Source organism: Lynx rufus, unplaced genomic scaffold (genome assembly GCF_022079265.1).
Source record: "Lynx rufus isolate CCGP_SWC_20201006 ecotype Redwood Valley unplaced genomic scaffold, mLynRuf1.p SCAF_25, whole genome shotgun sequence".
NCBI classification, from domain to species: domain Eukaryota; kingdom Metazoa; phylum Chordata; class Mammalia; order Carnivora; family Felidae; genus Lynx; species Lynx rufus.
The window spans coordinates 8,132,413-8,160,078 of record NW_025814840.1 but is presented as its reverse complement, the minus strand read 5'-3'; the positions used below and the strand labels follow the sequence as shown (position 1 = coordinate 8,160,078).

At 43.8% G+C, this 27,666-nt stretch overlaps 1 protein-coding gene across 2 annotated transcripts; it reads right to left on the bottom strand.

Moving 5' to 3' along the window:
* Positions 1 to 117: 117 nt before the first annotated feature.
* LIPN (lipase family member N) lies at positions 118 to 17,271 on the bottom strand. Of its 2 annotated transcripts, XM_047088560.1 has the most exons (11): positions 17,123 to 17,271; positions 16,724 to 16,801; positions 15,754 to 15,869; positions 14,922 to 15,039; positions 12,694 to 12,892; positions 11,279 to 11,388; positions 8,856 to 8,992; positions 7,913 to 8,059; positions 5,966 to 6,037; positions 5,141 to 5,212; positions 118 to 1,427 (listed from the first exon to the last, which is right to left on the bottom strand). In XM_047088560.1, exons 3-11 carry the CDS (start codon positions 15,856 to 15,858, stop codon positions 1,194 to 1,196), a joined length of 1,194 nt encoding a protein of 397 aa, XP_046944516.1. In that variant the 5' UTR covers positions 15,859 to 15,869; positions 16,724 to 16,801; positions 17,123 to 17,271; the 3' UTR covers positions 118 to 1,193. The 2 variants fall into 2 exon arrangements, with proteins under 2 accessions (XP_046944516.1, XP_046944517.1); XM_047088561.1 differs by lacking the exons at positions 5,966 to 6,037; positions 17,123 to 17,271 and having other exon boundaries at positions 16,724 to 17,109.
* Positions 17,272 to 27,666: the final 10,395 nt, after the last annotated feature.

Sequence of the window (27,666 nt, the reverse complement as noted above, 5' to 3'; positions counted from 1 at the left end):
CAAAAATAAACAAACATGAAATAACTCTAAAATAAAATAAAATAAAATAAAATAAAATAATATTGCTTCCCAAGTGTTTTAAAATTGTCATTCCTTTTAAAGACACTAAAACTGAGGTTAAAAATCATGAATTATGGATTATTTATTGAAGAATGATGATGTGGCATTTGACATCCCCAAAACCCCGATCCTACGTGCAAATATCAGTGACCTAATCTACATTTACCCGTTTTAAGTTTAAATAAACCGTGGGAGGTATGCATGTGTATCATTTATTTATGATTCCTTGAGGATCGTAAACAGTTTTACGTTAACGACATTATCATAGAAGGTCCAGAACTTTTGCAACTGAACTTCACGCTACTGTTGGAACTCTGTACTTAATCCTAGAATCAATGTCTGGCATCATTTAGAGAGTGAAGGAGAGCAAGACTTAGAATATTCCTGTGCCTCCCTTGGGGCTTCTCAAATAGGTTTTCCGGAAGATGCTTTAAATGTCTCTTGTTAGCAGGCATTAGTGTAAAGTCCACAACGACAATGAAGTCACCAGTAGTGATCGGTTTAGCTTCTCTTTAGAGCAAAAGAAGAGAGAATTTTTCTCATGGGTTCTAACTTAAGAGTAATCAGTAATTCAGCTTATCTTACCTGCTCATTCCCAGTTTTGTCTCCCTCTCTTTTCATTCTTTGCTTGGAATGGTAAAATGCGCTCCCAGAATACTTAAATTTTGTTAGTTTTCTTAGTCTGCTGTTTTCTTTCATGCTTGATGTGGGCTGGGCCTTATCTCGTGGCTTGTTTACAGATAGCCATAATGACTATGGCCCTAACGTATGGCCCTATGTCACCCCAAGTACATTCCCAAGTGGCTGCCTTTACAGAGCTTTTCCTTTCGGGAAATTTTACTTTAACTAGGAAAGAAAAAGTCCTCTTTGAACCACTCTCCCAAGTGTACAGTTAGCAGAGATGGAAAATCGGGCCTACCCTTGACGGAGGGGAAGGGATTTGGAGGGTGTGCACATTTCTTAGAGAAAGAACAGGACAGTTGAAATAATTCTTGCTTGGATGTCAGCTAAGGGGAGCATCTCGGCAACAGCAACGAGGCGAACGAGCCTAGAGAAGACTTTCCTGATGATTAGTCTCTTTTCCAGAGCCTCTCACAGGCTTACACGCAACTTTGAGCCCAGAAATGCATGCGTCAGGAGTATGACTTCATCAAGTCTATGATTTTCCTATACACACGCTGAGGAGCGTCGAGGCCCCAGATGAAATCAAAGTGGTTCCAATCAGGCAACAGGTCGAAGTAACGGAGATTCCTGATCTGGGGGAGTATCCTGGCCACATCCTGGGGCGTTACAAGGACGTCATTGCCCCCAACCCACATAGCGGTAGGCACTCTCATGGTGGTCAAGTCATAGAGTGGGGGGCGGCTCTGGAAGAGACAGAAAGAGCATTCGTGACAGAAAGCTCCTCATAGCCACCACTGGGTTCAGATAAGCAGACAGGCTGCTCAGTGAGCATTTGCCACGATCATAGTTCTCTCAGGCTCTGGGAAGTAGAAAGATCACCTGCAGTGGTCCCTGTCTTCAAGGAGTGGGAAGGAACAAGGCAAGATAGGTACATAAGCATTTGCCTACAAAGTACGGTATGTCAAAAGCCAAAAAATGGCAGGGAAGGTAAAGAAGAAATGACTTCCGACTGGGAGTTTCACAGAAAAACGAGTCATTTGAAATGACTTTTGAGGGAGCATTGGATTTTGACAGATAGGGCTGAAGGCGGGAGGGCTTTCTAGCAAGTGGCAAGAGTGCGTACCCCACGGTAAGGATGGTAAACTGTCCCGGGAACCCCGGGAAGAAAATACGTGAGTGGATGAGGTAGGAGACAGACAGTCAAGGTCCAGACTCCAGGCTAAGGTATCTTGACATCTTTCAGAAGTCGGGGGAAGTGAGGCAGCGTCACTTCTCAGAGCTCTGTCTTAAGATGACTGCATGGGCATCGTATGGGATGACCTTGAAGAAGGAATAGGCTGGAGGTAGGTCCTGAAGCCATCTAGACAGGCAGTAGGGATGGTCCAGAGAAAGGGATAATGGAAGCCACAGGGATGATTTGATTCTCCAAGGGAGAAAGGAAGAGGGGTATGAAGAATCTTGGAAGAGGTTGACAGTTTGCGAGTGCGAGGAATGGCAAGTAGCCAGTGTAGATGGAGGACAACAATCAAAAAAGGAAGGAAGGGGCGCCTGGGTGGCTCAGTCGGTTAAGAAGCCGACTTCGGCTCAGGTCATGATCTCATGGTTTGTGGGTTCGAGCCCCGCATCAGGCCCTTTGCTGATAGTGTGGAGTCTGTCTGTCAAAATAAATTTATTTTTAAAAAGGGAAGGAAAAACGCAAGAGCATTACGTCATTGAAGTCTACATTGGGGCAGTGAATGGCAAGGAGGCCATGGTGACTGACAGACCATGTTACCTGAAGGCAAGAACGGGCCATTGGATTTGGTAATGAAAAGCCACAGGCCACTTTACATAAAGTAGCTGTATAGAAAGATGAAGGCCCAAACTACATATCCCGGGGTTCAGGAGCGAGTGGAAGAGGGGAGGAAGTGGAAAAACTCAGCCTTTTTAAATATTAAAAAATGTTGGTTGCAAACAGAGGGATGGATTAGTGAGCGATAGAATTGGTAGGTTGACAGAAGGTTGTTTGTTCATTTTCCAAAAGGAATAGCAGTTTACTGAAGACGATAGAAGGAGCCAGGAGGAAGAGGAGGTGGGAAGAGATGGGGTCAAGGCACAAGCCCTCAGACTCGGGAAAGAAGAGGGCCTCCATTTTGGGAGAGAGGAGGGAAGAAGAGAATCAAGGGGACAGAGACATTTTAAGGTGGATAAGAGGGGCATTGAGAAATTTCATTTACGGGGCGCCTGGGTGGCTCAGTAGGTTAAGCGTCCGACTTTGGCTCAGGTCATGATCTCACGGTTCGTGGGTTTGAGCCCCACGTCAGGTTCTGTGATGACAACTCAGAACCTGGAGTCTGCTTCTGAGTCTCTCTCTCTCTCTCTCTCTCTCTGTCCCTCCCCCACCTCTCAAAAATAAACATTAAAATTTTTTTTTAATTTTTAAAAAAAATTAAAAAAAAAAAGAAATTTCATGTATGCAGCCAATAAGTTTTAAGGGCCCAGGACATGCCCAATATCTTGCCAGGTGAGAAAACACTGGTGAACAAAACAGAAGGGAATCTCTGCCCTCACGGAGCTCACACGGGCTAATTCTCTTGTTCTCTATCAAACACAGTGCACACAGAGACTGCGCTGGGAATTTAAGAGGGCAAAGTGTTGAGACCAGAATATAATAAAAATTGATTTCAAATGGCCTAAAATCAGACACACATAAAACAGGATTGGCCTGAACTAAGGTAGGACCATTTATCGAACCGCTGAGAAATTCTAAATATGTTGACGCTCTCCCATACTGAAGTCAGCACACTGCACCCTTCAATCTTACAATTTTATTTGTTAATTTTGCCTCAATAAAGCTGAAAAAGAAAGGACTGTGACTAACAATGGTCTTAAGGGAGTGTGTGAGATTTTTGTTTCATTCTCTTATAAACAGAAACAATATATAAATATAACATGCTCATTAAAAATAATGGAAGTGGAAATATGTAAAATCCCAAATGAGAGCCTCCTTTATTCCTTCACATTCTTCCCCTTCATTCTACCTTTCTTCTCCTCTGTGAAGGTAATCTCTTTAACATTTGTTGGTGGTTGTTTTTTTTTTCCTGGCCCGATTCTAAGAATTTGCAAATATATGCATCTATGACTATACATGCTCTGAGGGGCAGGGGAAAACTTCCGGGGTAGCAGAAATGTTTGGTATCTTGATTGTGGCATGGTTACATGAATGAATGTATTTGTCAAAACTCACTGAATTGGAAAATCAGCGAATCTTATTGAATGTAAATCACGCCTTAATCAAGCTTAAAAAACAGTAAAAACATACATACCTCTCTTAGTTGTCTTAAGGTCTGGTAGAATAATTTGTCTAACAATTCAATCCATTAGTGAGAAACTGACTGGTCTAATAAATAGCCTTAACTATATATCAGTCTGGGAAAGCATTGGAAACATTTAATTTAGCGAAAGAAATGATGCCAAGAGGATTAATCCCAAGTACGGAGGGTTAAGCGGGTCTACAAATTGTAGTGTGAAAAGTCAGAGGGAAAAAAGATACCAAAGGCTCAAGTCTTCATGGGTAGATAATATTCCTTCAATGTTCTTGTGGGATCCTATTTTTTTCCTGTTGGTATCAGGAACTGGGTATTCATCTACTCTGTCCATTTTCATAGATTTTTATAAAACAATTGCCATTAATATACAGTCAACAAAATCATGTTAAAGAAAACACCTCAGTAACATTGACTAGATCTTGCCGTTACTGTAAATGAAAAAGTAAGGTTAAAAATTGTGTCAGGGGGAGTGCCTGGGTGGCTCAGTTGGAATAGCATCCGACTTTTGATCTTGGGGTCATGAATTCGAGCCCCACGTGCGCTGCAGAGATGACTTAAATAAATAAAACTTTAAAAAATATGTCTAGAAGCAGCGGTAGTGAGAAGATTGGAAAAAATGCAGTAAAATATTGACACGTCTAGTGTTCTCTGGGTGGAGGGATTACAAATTATTTGAATTCCTTAAGATACGCTTTTTTTTTATTTCTAGACTTTCTGCGATGAATGCATATTTAAATGGGACGTTTCTTAAAAAGCTCTATCGATGAGAATGCCACCAATGGCCAGGGAAGATTCTTTTCACTCTCTGATAATTTCTTTCTTTTTTTTAGTGTTTATTTCTTTTTGAGAGAGAAAGAGAGAGAGAGAGAGAATGTGTGAGTGTACCTGTGCGCATGAGCAGGGGAGGGGCAGAGAGAGGGAGAGACAGAGCGTGAGCGGAGGAGGGGTAGAGAGAGAGGGGGCAGAGGGTCCAAAGTGGCTCCGTGCTGACAGCAGCGAGCCCAACGCGGGGCTCCAACTCACCAACCGCAAGATCATGACCTGAGCTGAAGTCGGAGGTTTAACCGACTGAGCCCCCTGGGCGCCCCTCTGATAATTTATTATAATTTCTCAAAAGCTGGCTTCTGGGGCAGTTCCGAGCAGCTCACCTGATTGTAGTGATGCATGTTCTCAGCTTCGCTTCCCCAGTCATACGCCCTGAATTCATCTGATCGGTAAAGCTGAAATAAATGTGTTTTGGAAAAGTAATTAGAGTAAGAGCCACAACTGTTAACAGCAAGTCTTGGGAAACCACTAGGCACTGGTTAGAAAAAAAAGGCTCCTGGAGCACCAGAAGGATATAAATACGTTTTCACTACTAGAAGCACAAGGTCAACAGAAAGGGAAGCAAGGATCTCCCTTGGTTTGAAGGAAGAACTCATGGAAAATCTACACCCCCCAGGGGGGCAGTCAAATCTCTGGGGGAAGGTTCAGTCTCCTCAAGCTTTCCCTGGTTACCTCTCGCTTCAGCTCAGGGTCTATTTTACAAACTCCGATCTAAGATGGAGTTCACTTATGTCACCTACTTGCTCTCCACCATACCTTGCCCTGTCCTTTAAAATCGGGGGACTCAGGGGCACGTGGGTGGCTCAGTCGGTTAAGCATCCGACTTCGGCTCAGGTCATGATCTCACGGTTTGTGGGTTTGGGCCCCGCGTCAGGCTCTGTGCTGACAACTCGGAGCCTGGAGCCTGCTTCGGATTCTGTGTCTCCCTCTCTCTCTGCCCCTCCCCCGCTCACACTTTGTCTCTCGCTCCCTCTCAAAAATAAACATCGAAAAAATTTTTTTAAAAAATCTGGGGAAATCAAAGCAAAGGCAGTGTCAAGGACAAAGCAGACACCAGCTTTGAAGCTTCTTAGGGTGGACCGGCTAACCTTGTCCTTTCGGATGTAGTGAAATAAGCTTGGAATAGTTTTCCACGAGAAAGACGCTACCTGTTTTATATGCAAGATGTTCTGTATTGATGATCCAGTGGGAGCGTGTGACATATACACGTCCATTCGACTCTGAAGGGAAATAAAACACGGTACAGCAAAACTCACCCAATGAAATAAACTACCCCTTCCAGAAGCCGAGAGCAATGGTGCTAAGAATTAGCAAATGAAAGCTGGGGTTTTGGAAATGACCAAGCGGGTAAGATAAATAAATCATGCCAGGCGCTTGAATGTGAGTAAACCCCGCGTTGCTTGGGAGCAAACTGCCATCAGCTTGGAAGCCGTGGGTTAACTGGCTGGTTTGGAAGTAGGAGAAGCAACAATGGTCGTCGCGGGGCAGTGTGCTTTAGGAAGGTGCTGTGTGCGAGTGCAGGGATGTGGCGTGCGTGTGCAGGGGTCACAGATCACGAGGCCGAAAAAACCTGGATTTCAGGAAGTAACTTTGTTCATTAGGCGCTTTGTGACTTCGGGCGAGTCATTTCACATTTCCGAGTTTCTGTATTTTCACCTAGTAAGTGAACATCCTAAACAATCCTACCATGCCAGCCTTTTGTGAGGATAAAAATAAAGTATCGCAAAAGAAAAGCAAAAAACAATCGCTTCCCTAGGTGCTGTACTTTGGCCTTTGCAAAACAACAGAGAGATGAAAATTATAGAGCTATAATAGTAATTGTAATCCTATGTCCTAGAATACCGTATGATGAAAGCGATCAAGGGAACTATCAGAAATATTTACTTTTGGGGCGCCTGGGTGGCTCAGTCGGTTAAGCGCCCGACTTTGGCTCAGGTCATGATCTCACAGTTCCCGAGTTGGAGCCCCACCTCGGACCCTGTGCTGACCCCTTGGAGTCTGGAGCCTGCTTTGGTTGCTCTGTCTCCCTCTCTCTCTCTCTGTCCCTCCCCCACTCGCGCTCTCTCTCTCAAAAATAAACACTTAAAAAAGTTAAAAAATACATTTACTTTTGAATAAGCAGGCTTTGAACAACGGTTCCCATTGTATTTCCGTTGGGCACAACTTAGCCTCTTGAATAGGGGTAGAGCGGGCTCGCAGAGACCAGCTATTTGAGAACTAGCCTCACTGTCACAGCCTCACTGGCCGCCGTATGGAATTCAACCACGTCAGTCCGCAAATGTAAACTCCTCCTTCTCCTCCTCCTTGAATTCTCCGACCAGGAAACAAAGAGTTGATGAAACAGGACTGTTCCTTTTCTGTGGGAAAGGGATTCGACCTCCATCCCATTGTGTCTTGTGCTTTCCAAGCGAAGTGAGGAGTTTTATCTGAGGCCAACGGCACTCAGCAAATGAAGGCACACAGGAGATAAATTCAATGCTTGGATGTACTTCTTTTCTTTTCTGGGATTATTATTATTATTATTATTATTATTATTTAGGGCACAGGAGTGGTTGTAAAATGAAATGGACGGTAGTAATGGTGGTTGAGAGTAAACAGGTGAACCGTCTACTCATGGTGGGACATCATCATTTTCCTGTATGTGACCAGGGACGGAAGGATGACACTGCCTATTCTTTTCCCTGGTCTTCACAGTCGTGGTCCATTGAATACCTCATCTGTGCTTAGCCAAACTTTGCCCTTATGCTTTAGAATATCGTATCAGGGGCGCCTGGGTGGCGCAGTCGGTTAAGCGTCCGACTTCAGCCAGGTCACGATCTCGCGGTCCGTGAGTTCGAGCCCCGCGTCGGGCTCTGGGCTGATGGCTCGGAGCCTGGAGCCTGTTTCCGATTCTGTGTCTCCCTCTCTCTCTGCCCCTCCCCTGTTCATGCTCTGTCTCTCTCTGTCCCAAAAATAAATAAACGTTGAAAAAATTTAAAAAAAAAAAAAAAAGAATATCGTATCAACCTTTGCCGTTTAACAGATACATCAACGAGAGCCAAAGAAAAGCTGGAATTTCTTAGAGCATCCAATGGTCCCCTGATCATCATACATACCACGTTCATATTTTTCTTGTTGGCTCCAGCCCATAAGGACATAATTTCACTACATATCACCCATAATATCTTATTGTTGCAGATTTTGGTAGACGGTGCCTTGCCCATCTTATCTTCTAAAAAGAAACCTTTGGTACCAAAAAAACGCTGTGAAAAGAAAAAAGAAGTATCCTTTCAAGAACCATTTGCAGACTCCTTGATGTTCCCCTCCATCCCCAGGAATGAGGATTCTCGGGAGATCTGTTTGTGTCTGTATTTGCTGTTTTCGCCAAGGAGACCAAGTCATCCGGGAAAAGAAACGACTCATGAATCCATCTCCCTCGAGGGAAGACTGTCTGCTCAACTCTGCCCAAATGTAGAAAACGTCCCCAACTGAACTGAGGTCAACACCCTTTGCAACAGACCTGTCAACCACACAAAAGGGAACTTACATCACTTGAGCTTACAGTAAACAACACAATAAAACCACTATGAAACCAGCCATTAGGGACTATGGAGATTCTTCCTTGTATTAGTTCACAATTGTTTTTTTCCATTCCCACCACTTCGCCCTAAACCAGGGCTTGATTTTATATAAAAATTACTATGAAACCTGAATTGGTCTCCTTGACTTCATTTTGGCCCAAATCCATTTTAGCCGACACCCCAATTTTGGCAAAACGCGATGCTTTTTGTGGCGTGAACTTTTTAGAGAATAAAAAAGCAAACAGAAAAAAAAAATCTTTGGATGGATAAAGTCCCAAATCCACATTGGGCACCAAACTGTTTTTTCAGCCCTTGGAAAATAACCAGTAAATGTCTGAATGAATAATCGGGCTGTAGGACATTTGGGTTTGGGCATCTTAACAAACCTCCCCTATGAGAAAGGGTGTATTATTCAGGCTTATGTAACACACGATCCGAGATGGGATCCTCAGAGACATTTCGGTGAAAACGAGCCTACCTTGATTACGGAATTTGGAAGTAGAAAAAAACTGGTAAAAATGCCCGTGGGATATTTGAATGAGACCACAGGACCCAAGGCAAAATTCATTTTGATTCTTTGTGCCAGTTCAGGCATGGTGCAAAAGGCTACAAACCCTAAGAGAACAGAAGACAAGACAATCTTGTAAAAATTAGAAATACCGAGGCAATGTCTGTACTAACAAAAGTAGGACTCTGCTTTGACGGGTTGTCTTTCTATTGCAACAATCTTGCGGATGAATTGGGAAACTTCTGAGATGTTCTGCAAAGATAACCTGCCTTCAGTCCCTCTGCTGTCAAGTGTCCATTTTTCTCGGATTCTGAACAATGTACCTATTGGTCGGGGAGAGCGAGGGGATAAGCTGTTGGAGCCGCCCCTGCCGAGGGGCCGGGGGCGTCTTCGCTCACAGGCATGGGCTAAGTGCGGGCAATGCTGTCAATTTACCACCAGCTCTGAGATGCCAGGATGAGTCACAGAGCTTCCAGGAGCAAATAATTGGTTCATGGGAGGTGGAACAATCAGTTCTTTATGTAGTATCATCCAGTCATTCCACAATTTGTCTTTCTCACAGTGCAACCAGATTTCACTACTCCCAGTGCTTAACTGGATGCTTACCAGCCTCCAGAATCTTCCCTGCTTTCCCTCGGTCCACTGTGGTCCTGGGAGACCAGCAGTCTCCACCTGCTCTGATTTTCCTGCAACACTATAGCACCTGTTTCTAGTCCTCCTGGGACCCTGTCAGTGTGTGTGTGTGTGTGTGTGTGTGTGTGTGCGCACGCGCGCACGCGTGTTGCAAACGCATGGGGACACAGCCGTAGCAGAGAATTTTTTCCCCTGAAATTCTTCTTGAAACATTGAAACCATCTTGGCCAAAAAAAGAACTGACTTTGTATTGATGGGCTGAGCAACTGCTACAAAGACTGAAACGGGAATGCGGGTAGGGGGATACTTCTCCCCAGATCTTTGGAGATGTGCGGAGAGGAGTTTTTCCACGCTCACACTCACTAGTCTTGAGCTGGAGCCTGGCTTGCTAAACACCTTGCCAGGGACGGGCCCTTCTCACAGGCCAAAAATTGCTTTGCTGCAAGTGCTCCCTGGAAAAGAGCACGCCCTAAATGCAATGCAGAGCCCTGCTGATGGGATCATTTGTTTTCTTTGCGGGTCAGATGGAAGAGCATCCCTACGTCCTGCCCAGTTTTCCAGACCCCACTCGAGTCATTCCTTCTCCTTCCGGTCCTTCCACATGTCCCACACCCCACTGGGGGCTGTCAGACTGACCTGCTTTGAATCTGTGCTCTTTCTGCTAAGACACCCTGACCAAGGGTCCTCAACACAAGACCCTAAACATAGTCAATGCTCGCTAAGTGTGCGCTAGGATAATGCAATTATTTGGCAGGTTTTTTGTTTGTTTGTTTGTTTTGTTTTGTTTTTGTCTCATTAAAATTTTTTATATCCTTTTAGAATACGTCCTGGGATGCTCACTGGCTGTTCCAAACGCATCAATATAAAGCACCAATAAATATACATCTGCTGTTGATGGTAATGGTGATAAGGAGACTGTAAGATTATTTATTTATTTTTTTGCATAGTTTCACCCCAGCTAAAATATTGCATTCCACGTAATCTCTTAAAATGGAAAACATTAATGGAAGATCGTTAACAACTTGGCATTATTAATAGTATGGCTTCCTCTAAATTTTTACTTGGAACTGGATTTTTTATTTCTTTCTAAAAGATGTAGTAAATCATTAAGAAGTACATTTTCAGAGAGTAGGATCTTGGGCTTTTCAAAATTTTTCTACATAGTGCTTACACTTAATTGCGATGCCATAAACATTAAGTCACATGCTAAATGGGCCCAGTTGACGTATGCTTTTGTGTTTCAACTAAAACAAAGTGATTGTATGTTTTCAGTTTATTCATATAGAGATAGAACCTCACCCTTTTACTATTTTTTAAAAATCCCATATGGGTTGTGAGGCAGGTATGATTGATACATATTTATCATTCTTCAGGGTTATTTCAAGGCATCAGGCTTTACTTTTTCAGCTGAGAGGGGACCTAGACGCTTAACTCTTCGGAAATACTTCTTTAGATTTGGGGCACATAGAAATTATATCGCGGTTACAAATGTGCTGTTGGGACCAGACATGGAGGAAAGATTTGTCCTACACACAGTCTCTGAAATTCAAGTTCACAACCACACAGGGCACTAGGATTTCATGTCCGGCACAGGACAGAGAATTAAGGGCAAATTCACAACCACTTAGGGCACTAGGTTAACACGTCCAGCACAGGACAGAGAATTAAGGGCATGATAAATGACAGTTACTCTGTTCCAGTTTAAAGGTGAACTCTCGCAAGGCTCCGACCTTGTAAAACACGGACATTTGTAAACATACCTATTGTCGTGCCAAGGGAGTGTCCAATGAAATACAGCTTCTCCTGACCAGTTTTATTTACAATGAAGTCTATTATTCCTGGAAGATCGTATTTGGCCATTTCATCAAAACTGCAAAATAAAACAGGGGCTTATAAACACTCGCTCCTAAGTTTAAGACGCAGAGCACCTGCTCACTTAGTTTTTATACACAGAATTCTGTGCTGTTCACTCATTTGCCTTGTATTTCATTATTTATCCGGTCACGTGCAGGCTATTGGAGCCTTGTTGGCTGCATTTCTATGCGTTACTTTTAACGGGGCTGATTTCAAGACTTGTGTGTGCTGTCTGACGGTCAGTCCTACCCTTTCTCCCCTTCATCCCCTTCCCTTTTCCATCTGGTTTTTCTGCCTCTACTTCAAACATCCCCAGGGCGCTTGCAAGATTCATGCCCAGCTTTGGAAACAGAAGTGGTTGCAAATCACGACTCTGGCTGAGTAACTTTTGATGAATTACTTAAATGCTCTGAGCTTCAGGTTCCTCGTCTGGGAAAGCAACATAATGCCAGGGATGTAGCGAGGCTGCTAAAGGTCGTCTTGTAGTAAACAAGCTCCACCTTCCCACCAAGGGCCACGGACACAAAATATTATCCTGATGTTTGCCCCTGCCCCAAATTTACTCTATCCTTCCTTTGTTCTTCCCCTGACAGTGGGTGCTGACCATTTCATTCGTGTGCTAGGAATGCACCTTCTGTTCTGGCAAACCAGCAGGGAGGTTAGCCTTGGGAAGTCTCTTGCAGGCATCAGCCTGTCCTCTGATGCCCGCAGAGAACGCTTTCCCTAAAACAAGCAGGCAGCGTATTAGACCATTGTTCTCCATTGTCCATTAGCAAGGTTTTAAAGACCTCCTATTGGGTCTGTCCTGAAAATGGTATTGAATACCGTCTCAACCAGAGTTTCTGTAAATAAAATCGGGTACTGGTACACATCGTCTCTGCAAAACTGAGTGACCGTCCGAGGGGAAAGACCTGTATTCGTAGTGTCGGAATGCACATAAGCTTCTCGAGGGCCGGTACTTTGCTTACCGTTGAGCGCTCAGGGCCCCGAACTATGCAGAGACACTCCGCAAACATTGGTTGAATGAGTGTGTGCACCGGTCCTAGAAATGTCCTGAGCTGCCCCTCGAGACATGTTTATAATGTACAGTATTGGACAGAACTGGATGTTAAAATGATCCTGGGAAAATGATGTAACTTGCTTGTGGGAGAATCAGTGGAAATCAAACACCTTGCTATTTCTCTGCTTTGAGATGTTAGTAGAAGCTACACGGAACCACGTGACTCCCAATGTTATAGATTATTATTAATATCATCCACACTATTATATTCAAAGCAATGGTCCCAAAGTCTCTTCATGATTTTTCTTAGATACCGTTTACCTAAAGGCCCAGAATTTTTCTTCAGTCACTGAGAGCGTCTTGTGTCTTCTTGACCAAGTGTTTCCCCGACTGTTTCCCATCCAGACATCGTAACCTGCATCTGCTAGGAGGAATCCAAGGCTGCCATTGGCATAATTCTCAAGCCAAGAGGCATTGTCTGCAAACAAAGCGTGTTGCAGGTACACAACTGGCCGGGGACCTGGAAGGAGGCAGGAAGAGAGAGAGGAGAGAGAGAATAACTTCTGATAAGTAGACCATCTCAGGAACATGATAGAAACACACACATGCCCAGAAAAAGCAAAAACCTAATCAGCATTCACCTTTCCCTTTCATATAGAGCATTTGGTTAACATGGTGTAAGTTTCTTGAGCACATGCATTGCACCTAGTGATATGTTGACAGATGGCCACGGATGAGCTTATTAAATTCTCATAACAACTCCATAAAGTAGCTACTATTTTAAGGATCCTCATTTCCCAGAAGAGGAGACGCAGCTTTAGAAGGTAGTTAGGTGACTTTCTCAAGGGGCCACCCAATTAACGGGGTGCAGAGCCAGGACTCAAGCCCGGTTCTGTTTCACAACCAAGTGGGTGCTTGCAACGGTGCTCACTGCTCCATGAACTCACTTTTGCGTATCTCCTGGGTCTGGCTGGCAGAGACGTGAAAATGATCATGCTTGATGGTGTTCCGTGCCTCTTCCAGGGACGAGGGGGATGTGACGGTAAATGGACAGCATCTGGCTCCTTGCCAAGCTTCTAGCCAAACCCCCCCCCCCCGCCTCTGCTCACTGGAGAGCATTTGAAAACCCCAATACAATACAACCAGCTCAACACCCCTCTGACAACAACCGAATTCCTGAGGGAGAGGGTCTGCAGGGTGGAAGGTTCCAAAAAGTCACCATCATTCAATGGGTAAGAGCATATGCTCTCTGGAGCCAGGCTGGATTTGAATTCTGATTCCATCACTTGCTATTTGTGTGACCTCGAGAACCTGCTTTGCCTTATCATCTGTAAAATGATAACCATGAATAGTAGACCTCATACGGATGCTGAGAGCTTTATCTGATATAAATTAATGTAAAGCTTTTAGAATAATACACTTAATAGATGGTTCTTAATTCCAAATCTTCCCCAAATCCTCCCTCCTTAAGTAAAACCTTTCCTGGAGAAATCCTCTCCTTTTATGCTTCCTGGCCATCTCCCCCCTCGCCTCCCCCCACCCAACTTGGGCTGGTATCGGACAGAAGACCCAGGATGCCGTGTTAATGTGAATTTCAGATGAACAATAAAAAAACGTTTTGTATAAGTACATCCTAAAGTGGAACTTGTATGAGAAACCGATCTGTCATTGATCTGAAACTCACCTTTCACAGGGTGTGTCCTATTTTAACTGATAACCCTACCTAGCCCCACTCCCAGTTTTCATTCCAAAACCCTAGAATTACACATTTCTTTGTTAGAGGCAGAGGAAGTTAAACAGCGTGATGTTAGTTGCCCCTGAATGTGACTGGCAGGACAGCCTGTGCAGCAATCTGAGTAAACCACTTTGCCCTGGAGCCTCCCCAGATACTTTGCTCAGTCTTCTCTCTTTCTCATCCCGAGATCTGCAGTTATGTGTCCCTATTTAAAGAATAATTCCTCTGCTTTTGCACGGCTGGCTCTTTATTCCAGAATTCAGACCTTCCTAACACCATGTTCTTTCACTCCACAAAACTTCTGTCCCTTAAATCAAAACATAGGTGAATGTTCCAGTTTTCCTTCCCGGAAAAAAAGTTGCAGATATGTCACGATCATTTAACTTGATTTCCCCCCCCGTAGCCTACAGAGAAAGGCCTGTTGATCTTTGCAGGGGCAGGAGAGACTGCACGCAACCCAGTCAACCTCACACAGTCCAGCAAACGTCTTTCCAGCAGCCAGGAAATCTGCTTTCCTGGGATGTAACAATTTTCCGCATGAGAGATCAGTAATGAACCAGCGAAATGCACGCTTTGCCTTTGCATTTACACCCCTGCCCGCAAGCCAAGCCACCCGCCTTCAACAAGATCAGTCTTGCCCTTTGTATTTTTAGCTTCTTGCCTGGCTTCAGAGAATGGGAAAAAGAATGAGGCTCCCTGTTGACTATTTCAAGACTCATCCAGTTTTGGCAAACCAGTCATTCCCTTAAAGGAAAGCCAGCACTCAATGTTAGTCATTTGCTGTCCTCCTTCGCGGGAGAGACACATCTCATACCTGTGCTTCTATCATCTCTTCGCCCGTGGGGGATTCTATTGATGCTGAGGATGTACCCGTCTTGAGTGGTGACTTCATACTCTTCACTGGGGTAGCCATTATAGGTGATGATCTCGCTCTGTCCAGTGAAAATACAGGTATTAGCTCAACATCTTCTCCAGAGGTCATCAGAAGAAACTAGAACAAAGAATCTGGTGTGTGTTTATTGGAGTGAGTGATCTGAAATCTGTAGCCCCAGGTAACTGTAAGGTTAATTTACTATGTAAAGTCTTGATAACGAATAAGCAGACTATTAGAAAAGGTCTACTATTGGCAAATCTGGGGGTTAGTGGTTGGGTGGAGATATTATTTAGTATCGACCCATTCTAATTCTTTTTTTTAATATAAAAATGTATTGTCAAATTGGTTTCCTTAAAACACCAGTGCTCATCCCAACAGGTGCCCTCCTCATTCTTCCGACAAAACCATGTTCTCAAGCCGATTCTCCAGACACCTCTTGGTTTAAAGATAATAAAACCACAGTCCACTAGAAGGCTGTCATATCTATCATCCAAATGGCTTAAAATATAAATTCCTAATGTTTTAAAAATATAATTTCAAAAGAGGAGGTTGCCTACAAACATGAGTTCGCCTGACGTGACTAGAGAGTATTATTTATTCGGTCAGAAGAAAACATCAGCCTAGCTTGACTCAGAGAAATGTTAAAATCACCTATGTCTTTTTTTCATCTGTTTCCTTCTCTAAGATTTTTCTGCTATCACAAGACCTTTGCTAATCTCACAACCCACGCATCAGCCTTATGTGATGTCTTTTGGAACCTCGCATGACTTACAATATTCATCCACACTTCAGGATTCGCTTCATTTTCCAAATTAAAGAAGCTACCAGCATTTAAAGTTCCACAGAGCAAACAGGTTGTTGTGAAAAACAGCCACATCGTGCGAATGCCTGACATAAGACATTTAATAATCACAGATTAATCTTATACATCAACGTTGTTGAAGGGATGAAAATAATGCCCTGGTGAAAACCGAAAGACGAGCATTCTAGAAACACCGAGAAAGCGTGGGAGGGAGCCAACACAGTAAGCTACCTCTGAGCATGTGAATCCATTGCTCACATGGACACTGCTATGACCCCGTCCAGTTCTTGAAGGAAATTTAATTTAGTATGGAGGACAAGATTTCTGACCTTTGGGCAACTGATTTAACAGCTTTCTCTCTTGGTTTCCTTGTGGGCAAAATGAGGATAACGACGTAACGTCCCTCACAGGGTTACAGGAAGGATTAAGTGACTTACCGCGCAGTAAGTGTGTGTAAGCCCTTTCACTATTTTTCCTAATCTGAGCATGAGCCAGAAAGGAACATCAGAGAGCTTTTACTGGGACAAATTAATGACTGACTTCTAGAAATTGAGAGCTTCCTTCTGAAGTTAATAGCTTTCCATACATTTGCTGTCCGGTTGAAGACAATCTTCTACCTGCAAACGTTATGTAATTTTAAAGGTTTTTAAACCTAGTGGTAGCTAATGTCTACTCAGCGCTGAGCTCGTGTGGAGAATAGCTCTACATGCCTCGTGTATGTTATTTAAATCTCAAAGAAACTCCATGAAGTAGGTTCAATCATCCTCACCTTAACAATGAAGGAAACCAAGGCTTAGAGAGAGATTTTAGATCTGTCTAAGGTCACAGAGCCAACAGGTGACAGAGGGGGACCAGGAAGGCCGGCCAACTCCCAGTAGCACCCTTACATCTGAGAACCATTCCCGACCCACCTCCCGGTTGTGATCCGTCTTGATCTTACCTACTTAAGGAAGCTTCCCCTGCTCCCGAAGACTCCGTGCCGATTAGGAACCTCCGGACTTCTGCATGTGACATCAGGCTGAAGAATGAGATGTAGTTGCAGTGACAGTTAGAAGCTGGAGAGAGGAGAGACCGGAAGCCCATGGAAATGAAGAAACCCTGCACTAAGGCACCACCCAGGGCGTCTTCCTCACGCCCCAAATGTCATGATTCGCTTGTAGATTGGGAAATAGTGGTCTGCACGATGCCAAATAACCAGTTTGACGGAATCCTTCATGTTTCCACTGAGTGTCTGCCACGGCAGGGAGGGTTCGGCAACAGTTTCAAAGTCTTGCATGAGATGGGGAAGTAGGATGTACTGATCATCCTAATGGCCAAAACCAGGCATGACAAGGCCTACCTTTCAAATGCCGTAGCGTTTCTGTCGGGGTCACGGGAAGCCATGTATGTAAAAGCACTGATGTCAACCACACAGCGTGGAGGGATGTGATTGATTGTGGCTAAGTTGTGGCAGTGAGACCATCCAGACTCCAGGCCCTGGACCCCGGGCGGAACCCAGTACTAGCATTGTGCCAGAGGAAACTGACCATCGTGGGTGCTGAACCATAGACCACGCCCCTTTACTTAAAACAAAGGGGAAGCGCACCTCGTGGTTCAGTCTGTTGAGCGTCTGACTCTTGACTTCCGCTGAGGTCGTGATCTTCTGGTTCATGAGTTCCAGCCCCACACTGGGCTCGCACTGACATTGCAGAGCCTGCTTGGGATTCTCTCTCTCTCTCCCTCTCTCTCTCTGCCCCTCCCCCGTTCACTCTCTCTCTCTAAATACACAAATAAAATTTTATAAAATTATAAATAAAAAAAGTAGAAGCAGAGGCCAGAGGAGAAGGAGCGGAATTGAGCTCTACACCCCACCTGGAACAATAGTGGAGGCCATGTGCATCAATTTTCTGTCCCACTCTGTCTTCTGTACGCCTGTAGGACCCTAGCAGCCACCGCATCTCTCGGGGACAAGAAGCAGGAAGAAAGCTACCTCTTCCCTGGCACAATCCAGTAATTTCAGTTCTTAGTTTGGACTCATTCTCCAATTATCTCAGAAACAAAGATATTATTTGTGTGTATCCAAACCCTAAGATCTGCTCCCCTAGAATGGGAAATTTCATGCCAATTACACGAGTGTAAATTCAAAGATAGCACTCAGTTTATTGGAAGAGGTGGAAGGATTATGGACCCTCCAACCTCCTTCCGCCTTTGAGGAAGGACACCCCCCCCCCCCGCCTCCCGGTTCTTGATGGCCCAATGGCAGAGGCATGCGGGCTTGCTGGGAAACGCTCAGGGCTTCTGACTTGAAAAAGCGCTTCTAACAGAACTTTAGTGGACTCGGGAGAGTTCTAGGAAGCACAATGTTCGTACTGTTAGTGTTGATTCATGGTCATGGCTCCATGTGGAAATAGCATGGATGGAGTGAAACGTCTCAGGCCTTTACAGGTTGTAGCCCAGCACAAATACAAAATAATAGTGCCTACTCTCTAGAAGCTCAAATTTTCCCTGCCTTTTTTTTTTTGTGCCCATAATTTTAGACGCTATTAGAACTGGAACGTGATCTTGGGCAAAATGTAGATTGAGGGGCAACCTTTCTGAAGCTCTGTGGTATTTCTGATATCTTGATCCAAAGATCATATCGCAGTCTGAGCAAACTAAAAAAAGATTATTTTAATGTTTATTTATACATTAAAAAAGTAATGTTTATTTTTTGAGAGAGATATATAGAGAGAGAGACAGAAAAAGACAGAGCACAAGTGGAGGAGGGGCAGAGAGAGAGGGAGCCCAGAATCCAAAGCAGGCTCCAGGCTCTGAGCTGTGGGCACAGAGCCTAACACGGGGCTTGAATCCACGAACCACGAGATCATGACCTGAGCCAAAGTCGGACGCTTAACCAACTGAGCCATTGTGGTGCCCCATGAGCAATTTTTTAAATGATGGCTGCCGGTTCAAATATCCAGGTAGCTAAAAATATGCAGTTGAGCATAGAACATAGGTCCTGGAATCTTGGTGTCTATCTGTGAAAATAATTCTTATTTTCCGATGTTCTCATTCAAAATACATTTGCTATTACATCACATCTTTTTTTTGTTTGTTTGTTTGCTTGTTTCTCCCCCAAGGCTGGTTTTTCATAATATATAAATTTGTATCAAAGGGGTATAGTTTTCCCCTGAAAACAACTGGAGGTTAAAAATATTAGGTCGTAACTAACAAGATACAAAATAGAAGCTAATGAGAATTTTGGAAAAATAAATGATTTGAAACTTTTGCCCTGGAATAAAAGACTTTGCATGGGGCACCTGGGTGGCTCAGTTGATTAAGCCTCTGAATTTTGGTTTCAGCTCAGGTCATGATCTCATGGTTTGTGAATCTGAGCCCCACGTAGGGCTCTGCACTGACGGTGTAGAACCTGCTTGGGATTCTCTTTCTCCCCTCTCTCTGCCCCTACCCCGATTGCTCTCTCTCTCTCTCTCTCTCTCTCTCAAACAAAACAAAACAGAACAAAAAAAACTTAAAATTTTTTCCAAAAGACTTTTCATGAACAGGAACACAGAATTTGTTGCTTGCTCACTGGATAATTTATCTAACTCGTTATACATGTTAAAATTCAAATAGGGCTCAATAAAGCTGCACACACACACAGTGTGATTGATTAGTACACTTTGGCTTTAGGAAAGGCACTTTAAATTACGTGTAGCAATTTTATTTCTTCACCCAGAAAGCAAAGTTGGCCATGCTCATAAACATCTGTAAGATACAATGCTGTTTCTGAGATCGTCAGTGAGACTAAAGCAGGTTGTCGTAAATGCTGCTGTCCGTGAATCTCCATGTCACCTCCACTAGACTACACCCACCTTCACACACCGCATGGTGACAGTAAAGATACAGAAGAGAGAAAAGGCAAATAAAATCTAAAATGCGCAAAGGAAAGACCGCTTCCATTTAAAGAGACATTATTACCAAAAGCGCAGGTCTGGGATGACATCCCCGTCCCCAGAGAGGCAGGATCAGGACTGTGTTCGTGGCAAAGGTCAAAGCTTTGTGAGAATGGAGAGGAGGGGCCATGCCATCTAATAGGAGGAGATTTATAGCATCTGATCCTCCAAGTAGGTTTACCTGCCCAGCTAGCTGCTTACTTAATGTGCAGAACTTATGTATGGTATTCTCTACAGGTCATTTTGTACTTGAATTCCTGTAGGAGGTATGTCCCAGCGGAGGTGCTTTTTTAAACACACACACGCACGCACACACACACACACAGCACTTGGCCAAAAAATTCAAGTTGACTCTAGTTTGAGATACAGTCTCATCAGTTTGTGTAGGTGAATGAATGGAATGTGCAGTAAGGGTAACGTTGGTTGTTTTGATACATGGTCCTGTTTCTTTTCTGAGTTAGCTTTTTATTGCTTTAAACTGCTGTTGAATCACCTTCAAATCTCCCCAGCACCCCTGAGAATGGGTTGATGGCTTTTAGCATCACAGGATCTTGATTTCATCCCTCCCCTCATCACCATCGGCATCAAACATAGTCTCCGGGTGAGTGAATTAATGAATGGATGGATGAATCTGGAAGTCCAGAAAACATTGCTTAGTTACCCAGGAAAACTAATATTATTGTTATCCATAAAAAGAGTGAACTCTTGATTATTTTTTTTTAACGTGTTTTTTTTTTTAATTTTTATTTTTGGGACAGAGCGAGACAGAGCATGAACGGGGGAGGGGCAGAGAGAGAGGGAGACACAGAATCGGAAACAGGCTCCAGGCTCTGGGCCATCAGCCCAGAGCCCGACGAGGGGCTCGAACCCACGGACCGCGAGATCGTGACCTGGCTGAAGTCGGACGCTTAACCGACTGCGCCACCCAGGCGCCCCTTGATTATTTATTGAATATTTACTTTGCATCAGGCATCTTACCTTATTACTCTACCAGCCTGGCTATAAATTCTGCTGGATCTCTTTGCTTTAAAAGCATATTACAGTAAGCTGCAAAGGACATTTTTCTTAATATTATTATATGGTAAATTTCATAAGAGAGCAAGCTCATAGGGAAAGTCAATCTTGCTTTGTTTTCGTACTAAGTTGGAATAATGCCACCATTAGTTATAGATTGCTGCACATACTGACACAGTAAAAAATTGCTACTGATATTCCTTTTTCTGCCTCCAATTTCTCCTTAAATCTACCCATTAGGACACAGTCTGGTATCTTTCACGCAATCTCTCTTCTCAACCTTATAAGTGCAGAATTATTCAAGTTTTTTCCTACAAATAACCAGATTTCTTAGGCTATAATAACCTCTTTTCTCTAAGCCAGCACTTTCCGATGGAAACATGATGCAAACCACACATATCATTTAAAGTTTCTTACGGCCACGTCTCTTAAAGGGTAAGGAAATGGGTGAGATTAAGTTTTATATTATACTTCGTTTAAACTAATAGATCTAAAATATGATCATGTCAACATGCAATCAATATTATTCATGTGAGACTTTATTTCTTGTTTGTTTTGTTTTGTTTGCACTAAGTCTTTGAAACCTGATGATTCTGAGACACTCACAGCACATCTCCGTTAGGACTAACCGCATTGTAAGTGCTTACTAGCCACATAGTGACTGTGTATTAGAGGCTAAATCTGTCTCCTATCGGTCTTGAAACTTTCCTCCAACTTGAAGGGACTCCCCTCAAAAACATAACTTTGTATCATACATTTGACCTTAGTTGAATATCCGCCTATCCAACTACTTACTGTCTGCATCGTCAAATTCCTTTCTCAAGTGCTTGGCCTCTGCTCCCCCACCGAGACTTGAGTCTTACTATCCCGCAAAAAGTTTTGCTCACCAATATGTAGCGACAATACTTTATCAAAAGCACAAGGGACACCAGTGTTCTCAAGGTCAGTAAATCTAGAGAGCTTGTGACATTGACTCTACTCCAACAACAAACGCCAAACTATTATTTAAAGTTTTTTTTAAATGATATCATATTTCCTGGTAAAGAAAATGTCACTGAAATGATTATGGCATCATTTATTTGTTTGTTTATTTATTCTAGTGTTTATTTTTGAGAGAGAGTTCGAGCGAGATGGGGAGGGGCAGAGAGAGAGGGAGACACAGAATCTGAAGCAGGCTCCAGGCTCCGAGCCATCAGCATGGGCAGCCCCACGCAGGGCTCGAACTCACAAACTGCGAGATCATGACGTGAGCCAAAGTTGGATGCTTAACCGACTAAGCCACCCAGGTGCCCTGATTATACTGTTACTTAAATTCATTTACAAGTTCGACAGCTTCCTGGATTTACCTCTTCCAAGAGTGTTGGTTAAACAAACAAGAGGTAGACATGTGTGCAATTAGTACGGATTTTTGGAGAGGTTTTGCTTTTGAGATCACACTTTGACTGATTGTCCCTAAAAGATGACTGAGTCCTTAATATGGAACTGAGAAAGTATTTGTCCATGGCTAACCTTGGGGTTCCAAATAGCCATGTAGTAGCCAAAGCTTCCTTACCTCAGCTGGAGCTCTGGAAACTTCTATCTAGATTCCCTGGATCTGCCTAATGCCTTCTCCATGTTGTGGCTATTGTCATCACTTTATTTTATTTTATTTTATTTTATTTTATTTTATTTTATTTTATTTTATTATCTTATTTTAAAGTTTATCTATTTTGAGAGAAGGAGAGAGAGAGCTCCAGAGAGACAGGGAGGGAGAGAGAGAGAATCCCCAAACAGGATCCGCACTGTTAGTGTAGAGTCCGATGTGGGGCTCAAGCTCACGAACCGTGATGTCGTGACCTGAGCCGAAACCAAAAGTCAGACACTCAACTGACTGAGCCATCCATGCGACCCTACTGTCATCACTTTATTTTTATTTTATTTATTTATTTATTTATTTATTTATTTATTATTTTTTAAATGTTTATTTATATTTTAGAAAGAGAGAGAGTGTGCATGAGCCAGCAGGGGAGGGCCAGACACAGAATCCGAAGAATCTGAGCTGTCAGCACAGAGCCTGACGCGGGGCTCGAACTCACAAACTGCGAGATCATGACCTGAGCCAAAGTCAGATACTTAACTGACTGAGCCACCCAGGCGCCCCTGTCATTGCTTTAAAACATGCATCTGAGTCTGTTTTTTTTTCTTTAATGTTTATTTATTTATTTTGAGAAAGAGAGACAGTGTGAGTGGGGGAGGGGCAATGAGAGAGATGGAGAGAGAGAATCCTAAGCAGGCTCTGCACTGTCAGCACAGAGCCCCCACACGGGACTCGAACACACAAACCCTGAGATCATGACCTGAGCCCTAACCAAGAGTCCGATGCCTAACCGACTGAGCCCTCAGGGACACCGTCTAAGTCTCCTTTAAGCACTCTTGAAATTAACACTCTGCAATGGCTTTGCAGTCACAGTTCTGTAACCGGCCAGGAAAGCCTAGAGCCCAGGCTCTGCGCCCCTCTGGCACTCACCTCGTCCCCTCTCTCCCTGGCTCTCTGTGCTTCTTCAACTGTCTCCAGTGAGCCTAGCTCCTGCCACCCGAGCCAGTCCCCTGCCTGGAATGGCCAAAAGACTTTACAGATCTGAGATGAACTTTGATTTGCTCAGACAAGACTTCCTTCCCTGTCCACCTTGATGAGGGTGCCCTTCTTGTTGGTGGCTTCACCACAATTATGATTAAAGATTTAAATTCTGTGAGGGGGCAGTTGTTAAACATCTGCTTTTACTCTTTAGTCTATAAATTTCACTTGGGCACAACAGCCTCTACCTTGTTGCTCTTTGTGGTCTGAAAGCCTACTTAGATCACAATAGGCACTCACAGCATTGTAGCATTAAGAGTCAGAGCTCAGTACAGACGAGATTCCGAATTTTAGAAAACTGCTAAATTGGGGGAAATATCTACAAGCTTCAGTTCCTTAATCTATAAAGAAGGGATGATAAAAGTACCACTTTTATAAGACTATCATGAAGATTAAACATACATGTATACTGATTAGACTGTTAGTTACATGTGGAAAAGTCTCCATGTATTTGAAGGATGTGTAGGTGATGATTTTATGTCAAATCGTAAACTTCCTCTGTGGTTTTTTTCCCCTGCACTCCTAGGATCTCCTATGTGTTTTATTACGGGGAAAGAATACACTACTTTGGCCAAAAAATGGATACGATTCTTGTGACAGCTGTGGAGTCTAATGCAGATTCCAAACACATGTTTTGATTTATGCTTTGTCCCTTGCAAATTTCAGTTATGTGACTCAGCATGTGTAAGTGCAGTCATTTTCTGGGACACTGACAGTATCGAATCAGGATATGCCAGTCTGCGATGCCATAGTCACCAAAGAGGTGCCTCTCTATGCAGCCTACTGGCACTGTGCCAGCCACCCTTTCCCATTCTATACCCTCCCCTTTACATATGACAAGAAATTCTTGAGAAATGAGTCTTAGCCAAAATATATTAAATTGCGTGTCTTGAAAGTACCCCTATTCCTATAGGACCTACTCCAGTGCTTGGAGGACAGAGAAGGTACTCCTAACCATTCAGCAACTATTTATTGAGTATTGGTTCTGTGTAAGCACAATGAGACAAATCCACTGTCGTTGGGCAGTTGGGCTCCTGCCCAAGTTCATTTGGAAACCAAATTAATCTCCACATTCTCTGTGCCTTTTACTTTCTGTGAATACCCCCAAGGCTATCTTTACAACTCACGTCGTTCTCTTCTTCCTCTGGGATGTCTTGTCTGTCCTCAGCTTTCTATGATCGTTCCTGTCTTTGAGGTTCAATAACACCGTGCCCCACCATTCATGTGGCGCTTAGGGTCTGTGACGGTACGCCGTCAACCTCCATGTACACGTGATTATATCCACACCGTGGAGGCATACGGAAGTGCTCTTGGGAATTAGAATAACCAGTGAGCTATTTGCCATTTGACCTTGGGTACCTTAGTTAATTATTTCTGGTACTGATCTCCTTCATGTGCAAAATGGGCATACTAATATCTAAGTGAAAAACTATTATGTGGATAGATGAGATAATGTGTGTCTTGTTCAGTAATGTCTTGTCACCTAGCAGGGAATCAATAAATATTAATCCTCGTCCCCATGTACACACTCAGTACCTCCCCGCCATAGCACTGGATAGTACGGCGTCAGATAAAATAATAGATATCATTTAATTGACTGTGTGAATAAATGGAGAATAATTGATTGACAAATACGATTACGCTGGTCATACTGCACCATGAGACAGTACTGGCCCCTGTACTGGACAGCTTTGGGTTCATCCCCCTGCCCCCCAAAATCACTCCACGACCTCAGGAAGTTATTAACTTTTCAAACATTGGGACTTCTTATCTGTAAAACAGAGGAAACGTGGAGTCCATCTTCAGGGCTATGATGAGACTCCAGTGAGATAACCATACAGAAAACACTGCGCGTAGTGCTTGGCAAAAAATAAGTAGAGATGATTTCTATTAATGTTACTCACATAAATGTATTCAAGCCTCAGGAGGCCAAGGAAAAAGTTCTTGGGATTAAATATGACTTTACACACGCCATTGAATGTCTTGGTATATGTCATTCCTATGCGAATTAAGAATTCTACTTTTCCATATAGGATATGGGTCATGATTGAAAATATGAAGCCATTATCTGTGCCCAGCACTTTACAAATAATAACATCTGCTTTCCCTTTGGAACCCTTTTCTTTGGGACTGGTATTGAGTTAAAGTCTTTCATGGTATCTCACAACTCAATAACAGAGGTACTTAACAATAGCTCCATTTTACAGATGGGCAAAGTGTGGATCAGAGTGATTAGTTAACTTGTCTTTGGACATAATGATAGCAACAGAGCTAGGAACCAAACGTAAAGACTTCAGGGCCCGTGCTGAAGGGCTGTGCTATACAACTCTACTTCATATACAGCTTTTGTCTTCATGACAGCATATGGGTTAGTCAAGAATGAGTGTCTCCATGTTGTAAAAAAAAAAAAAGAAAAGAAAAGAAAAGAAAAAGAAATAGCTAGAATCGACGATAAATGACTTCCCCAGGATCACGTAGTTAATCAGTAGTGGTGCTGGCTCTGAACTTCTGTTGACTTATGCTACCATGCGCATTCTCTCCCCAGCAATTCCACGTTACTGCTCGGTCAATAAGAGAAGGGGTAATTATACCTATGAAAGCCCTTTAAAATTTATTTTATTTTATTTTTTTAAGTTTATTTATTGATTTTGAGAGAGAGAGCTCAGGGGAGGGGCAGAGACCGAGGGAGAGAAAGAGAAGCCCCACGCGGGGCTCGAACTCGCTTACCGTGAGATCACGGACCTGAGCTGAAATCAGGAGTCGGATGCTTAACTGACTGAGCCCCCCAGGCGCCCCATTAGTTTATTTCATTTTTACTGTTGAAGTTCGGTTGACATACGATGGTCTATTAGTTTCAGAGGCACAACACGCTGATTAGGTAATCCTGCACATTGTTCAGTGTTCACCGCAGTAGGTGAGTTGCAGCCGGCTCCACAAGATGGCGCCGGGACGATGGACCCCCAAAGGTGTGAAACCGGTCAGCCTCATGAAAGAAAGCTCAGGTGCAGACAAAGGAAAGGCCTCTCCTTACAGGGGATGGCAGCTTCTCAAAATTTCCCATTCTCCTAAATACAGACGGAGCGGTGTTTTGTTGAGGCTTGGGTAACTCAGCGTGGCGGGGCAGGGCTTCGCTGACGGGGAATTAGATTGCGTAGGGCCAAGTGGATTGGGTAGGGCCAAGAGGATGCTACCGCAAGGGGCTGTGGCTGTGGAACAGCCTGCCAACACACCTGTCAACAGATTTGTCAGACAAATACCAACGAGGCTGGCAAACCTGGCCCTCCTCTCTGCCAGTCTGGTTTTGACTCAGAACTCGGGGAGCCTGTTTTACATACACACCTACGTGCCTGCTCTGTCCTGACATGGTCCGGGTCACCCCCTGCCCCCCCCCCACCCCCCTTGCTGGTTCGTCCGCTCCCTCTCTGCACTTCTGGACGCATAGATTTTTGCTTTAGTTTCTCTGCTTACTTTAAACCTGTACACAATTCTGGCCTTGCCCCCTGTACAAAGTCCCGAGAATCCCCTGACATCAGGAGTCTCCCTGACGGGGCAATCTCGTTGAGGCTTCCTCATCTGTATCTCTAGGGAGATAACACAAGGAAGTGTGAAGAGTTGGATTTTGGATTCAGATGACTCTGGGTTCAAGACCCAGATTTGCTTCTAATTCTTTGATATTTGGCCCGAGCCAGCGTGCACGTCTTCGGAGGCTCTTTAAAATAGGATAAGCAGGGGCGCCTGGGTGGCGCAGTCGGTTAAACGTCCGACTTCAGCCAGGTCACGATCTCACGGTCCGTGAGTTCGAGCCCCGCGTCAGGCTCTGGGCTGATAGCTCAGAGCCTGGAGCCTGTTTCCGATTCTGTGTCTCCCTCTCTCTCTGCCCCTCCCCCGTTCATGCTCTGTCTCTCTCTGTCCCAAAAATAAATAAACACTGAAAAAAAAAATAAAATAAAATAAGATAAGCATAGCACCTTTATCCCAGAGATGTGGGCAGGGATAAACGGCTTGGGCCATGCCTTTGATAAATGCCCCAGAAGTTAGTAAGTGCTCAATGATGTTATTACTACCCTCATTGGCTTGAGATTCCCCTGCATATTTGAAATTCCGTATAAATCACAGGATGAGGACCATGTTTTCCTGTTTCATGGCCTATCTCCTGCCTCTAACACAGAAGAGGTGCAGGGTACGTTTTTGTAAATGAACGCCTTGTAACTTTAAGGGCGTCGTTCGAAAACCTCTTTGGCAAGGATCTCAAAGACACTCCTAGAAGAGTCTAGTCCTCTGAGTTCCCAAGTCCTTGCACAAAGTAGGCTTAAGGTGGAACTGAAAAGTTCCAGGTTAAAA

What these genes read in the sequence shown, in the direction of transcription:
- LIPN (XM_047088560.1), bottom strand. Translation starts at nt 15,858, where the DNA reads ATGTGGCTGTTTTTCACAACAACCTGTTTGCTCTGTGGAACTTTAAAT. An exon ending in CTGAAGTGTGGATGAATATT is followed by an intron (nt 15,040 to 15,753) that starts GTAAGTCATGCG and finishes TTCACTGGACAG; the next exon opens with AGCGAGATCATCACCTATAA. An exon ending in CTCCCTTGGCACGACAATAG is followed by an intron (nt 8,993 to 11,278) that starts GTATGTTTACAA and finishes CTGTTCTCTTAG; the next exon opens with GGTTTGTAGCCTTTTGCACC.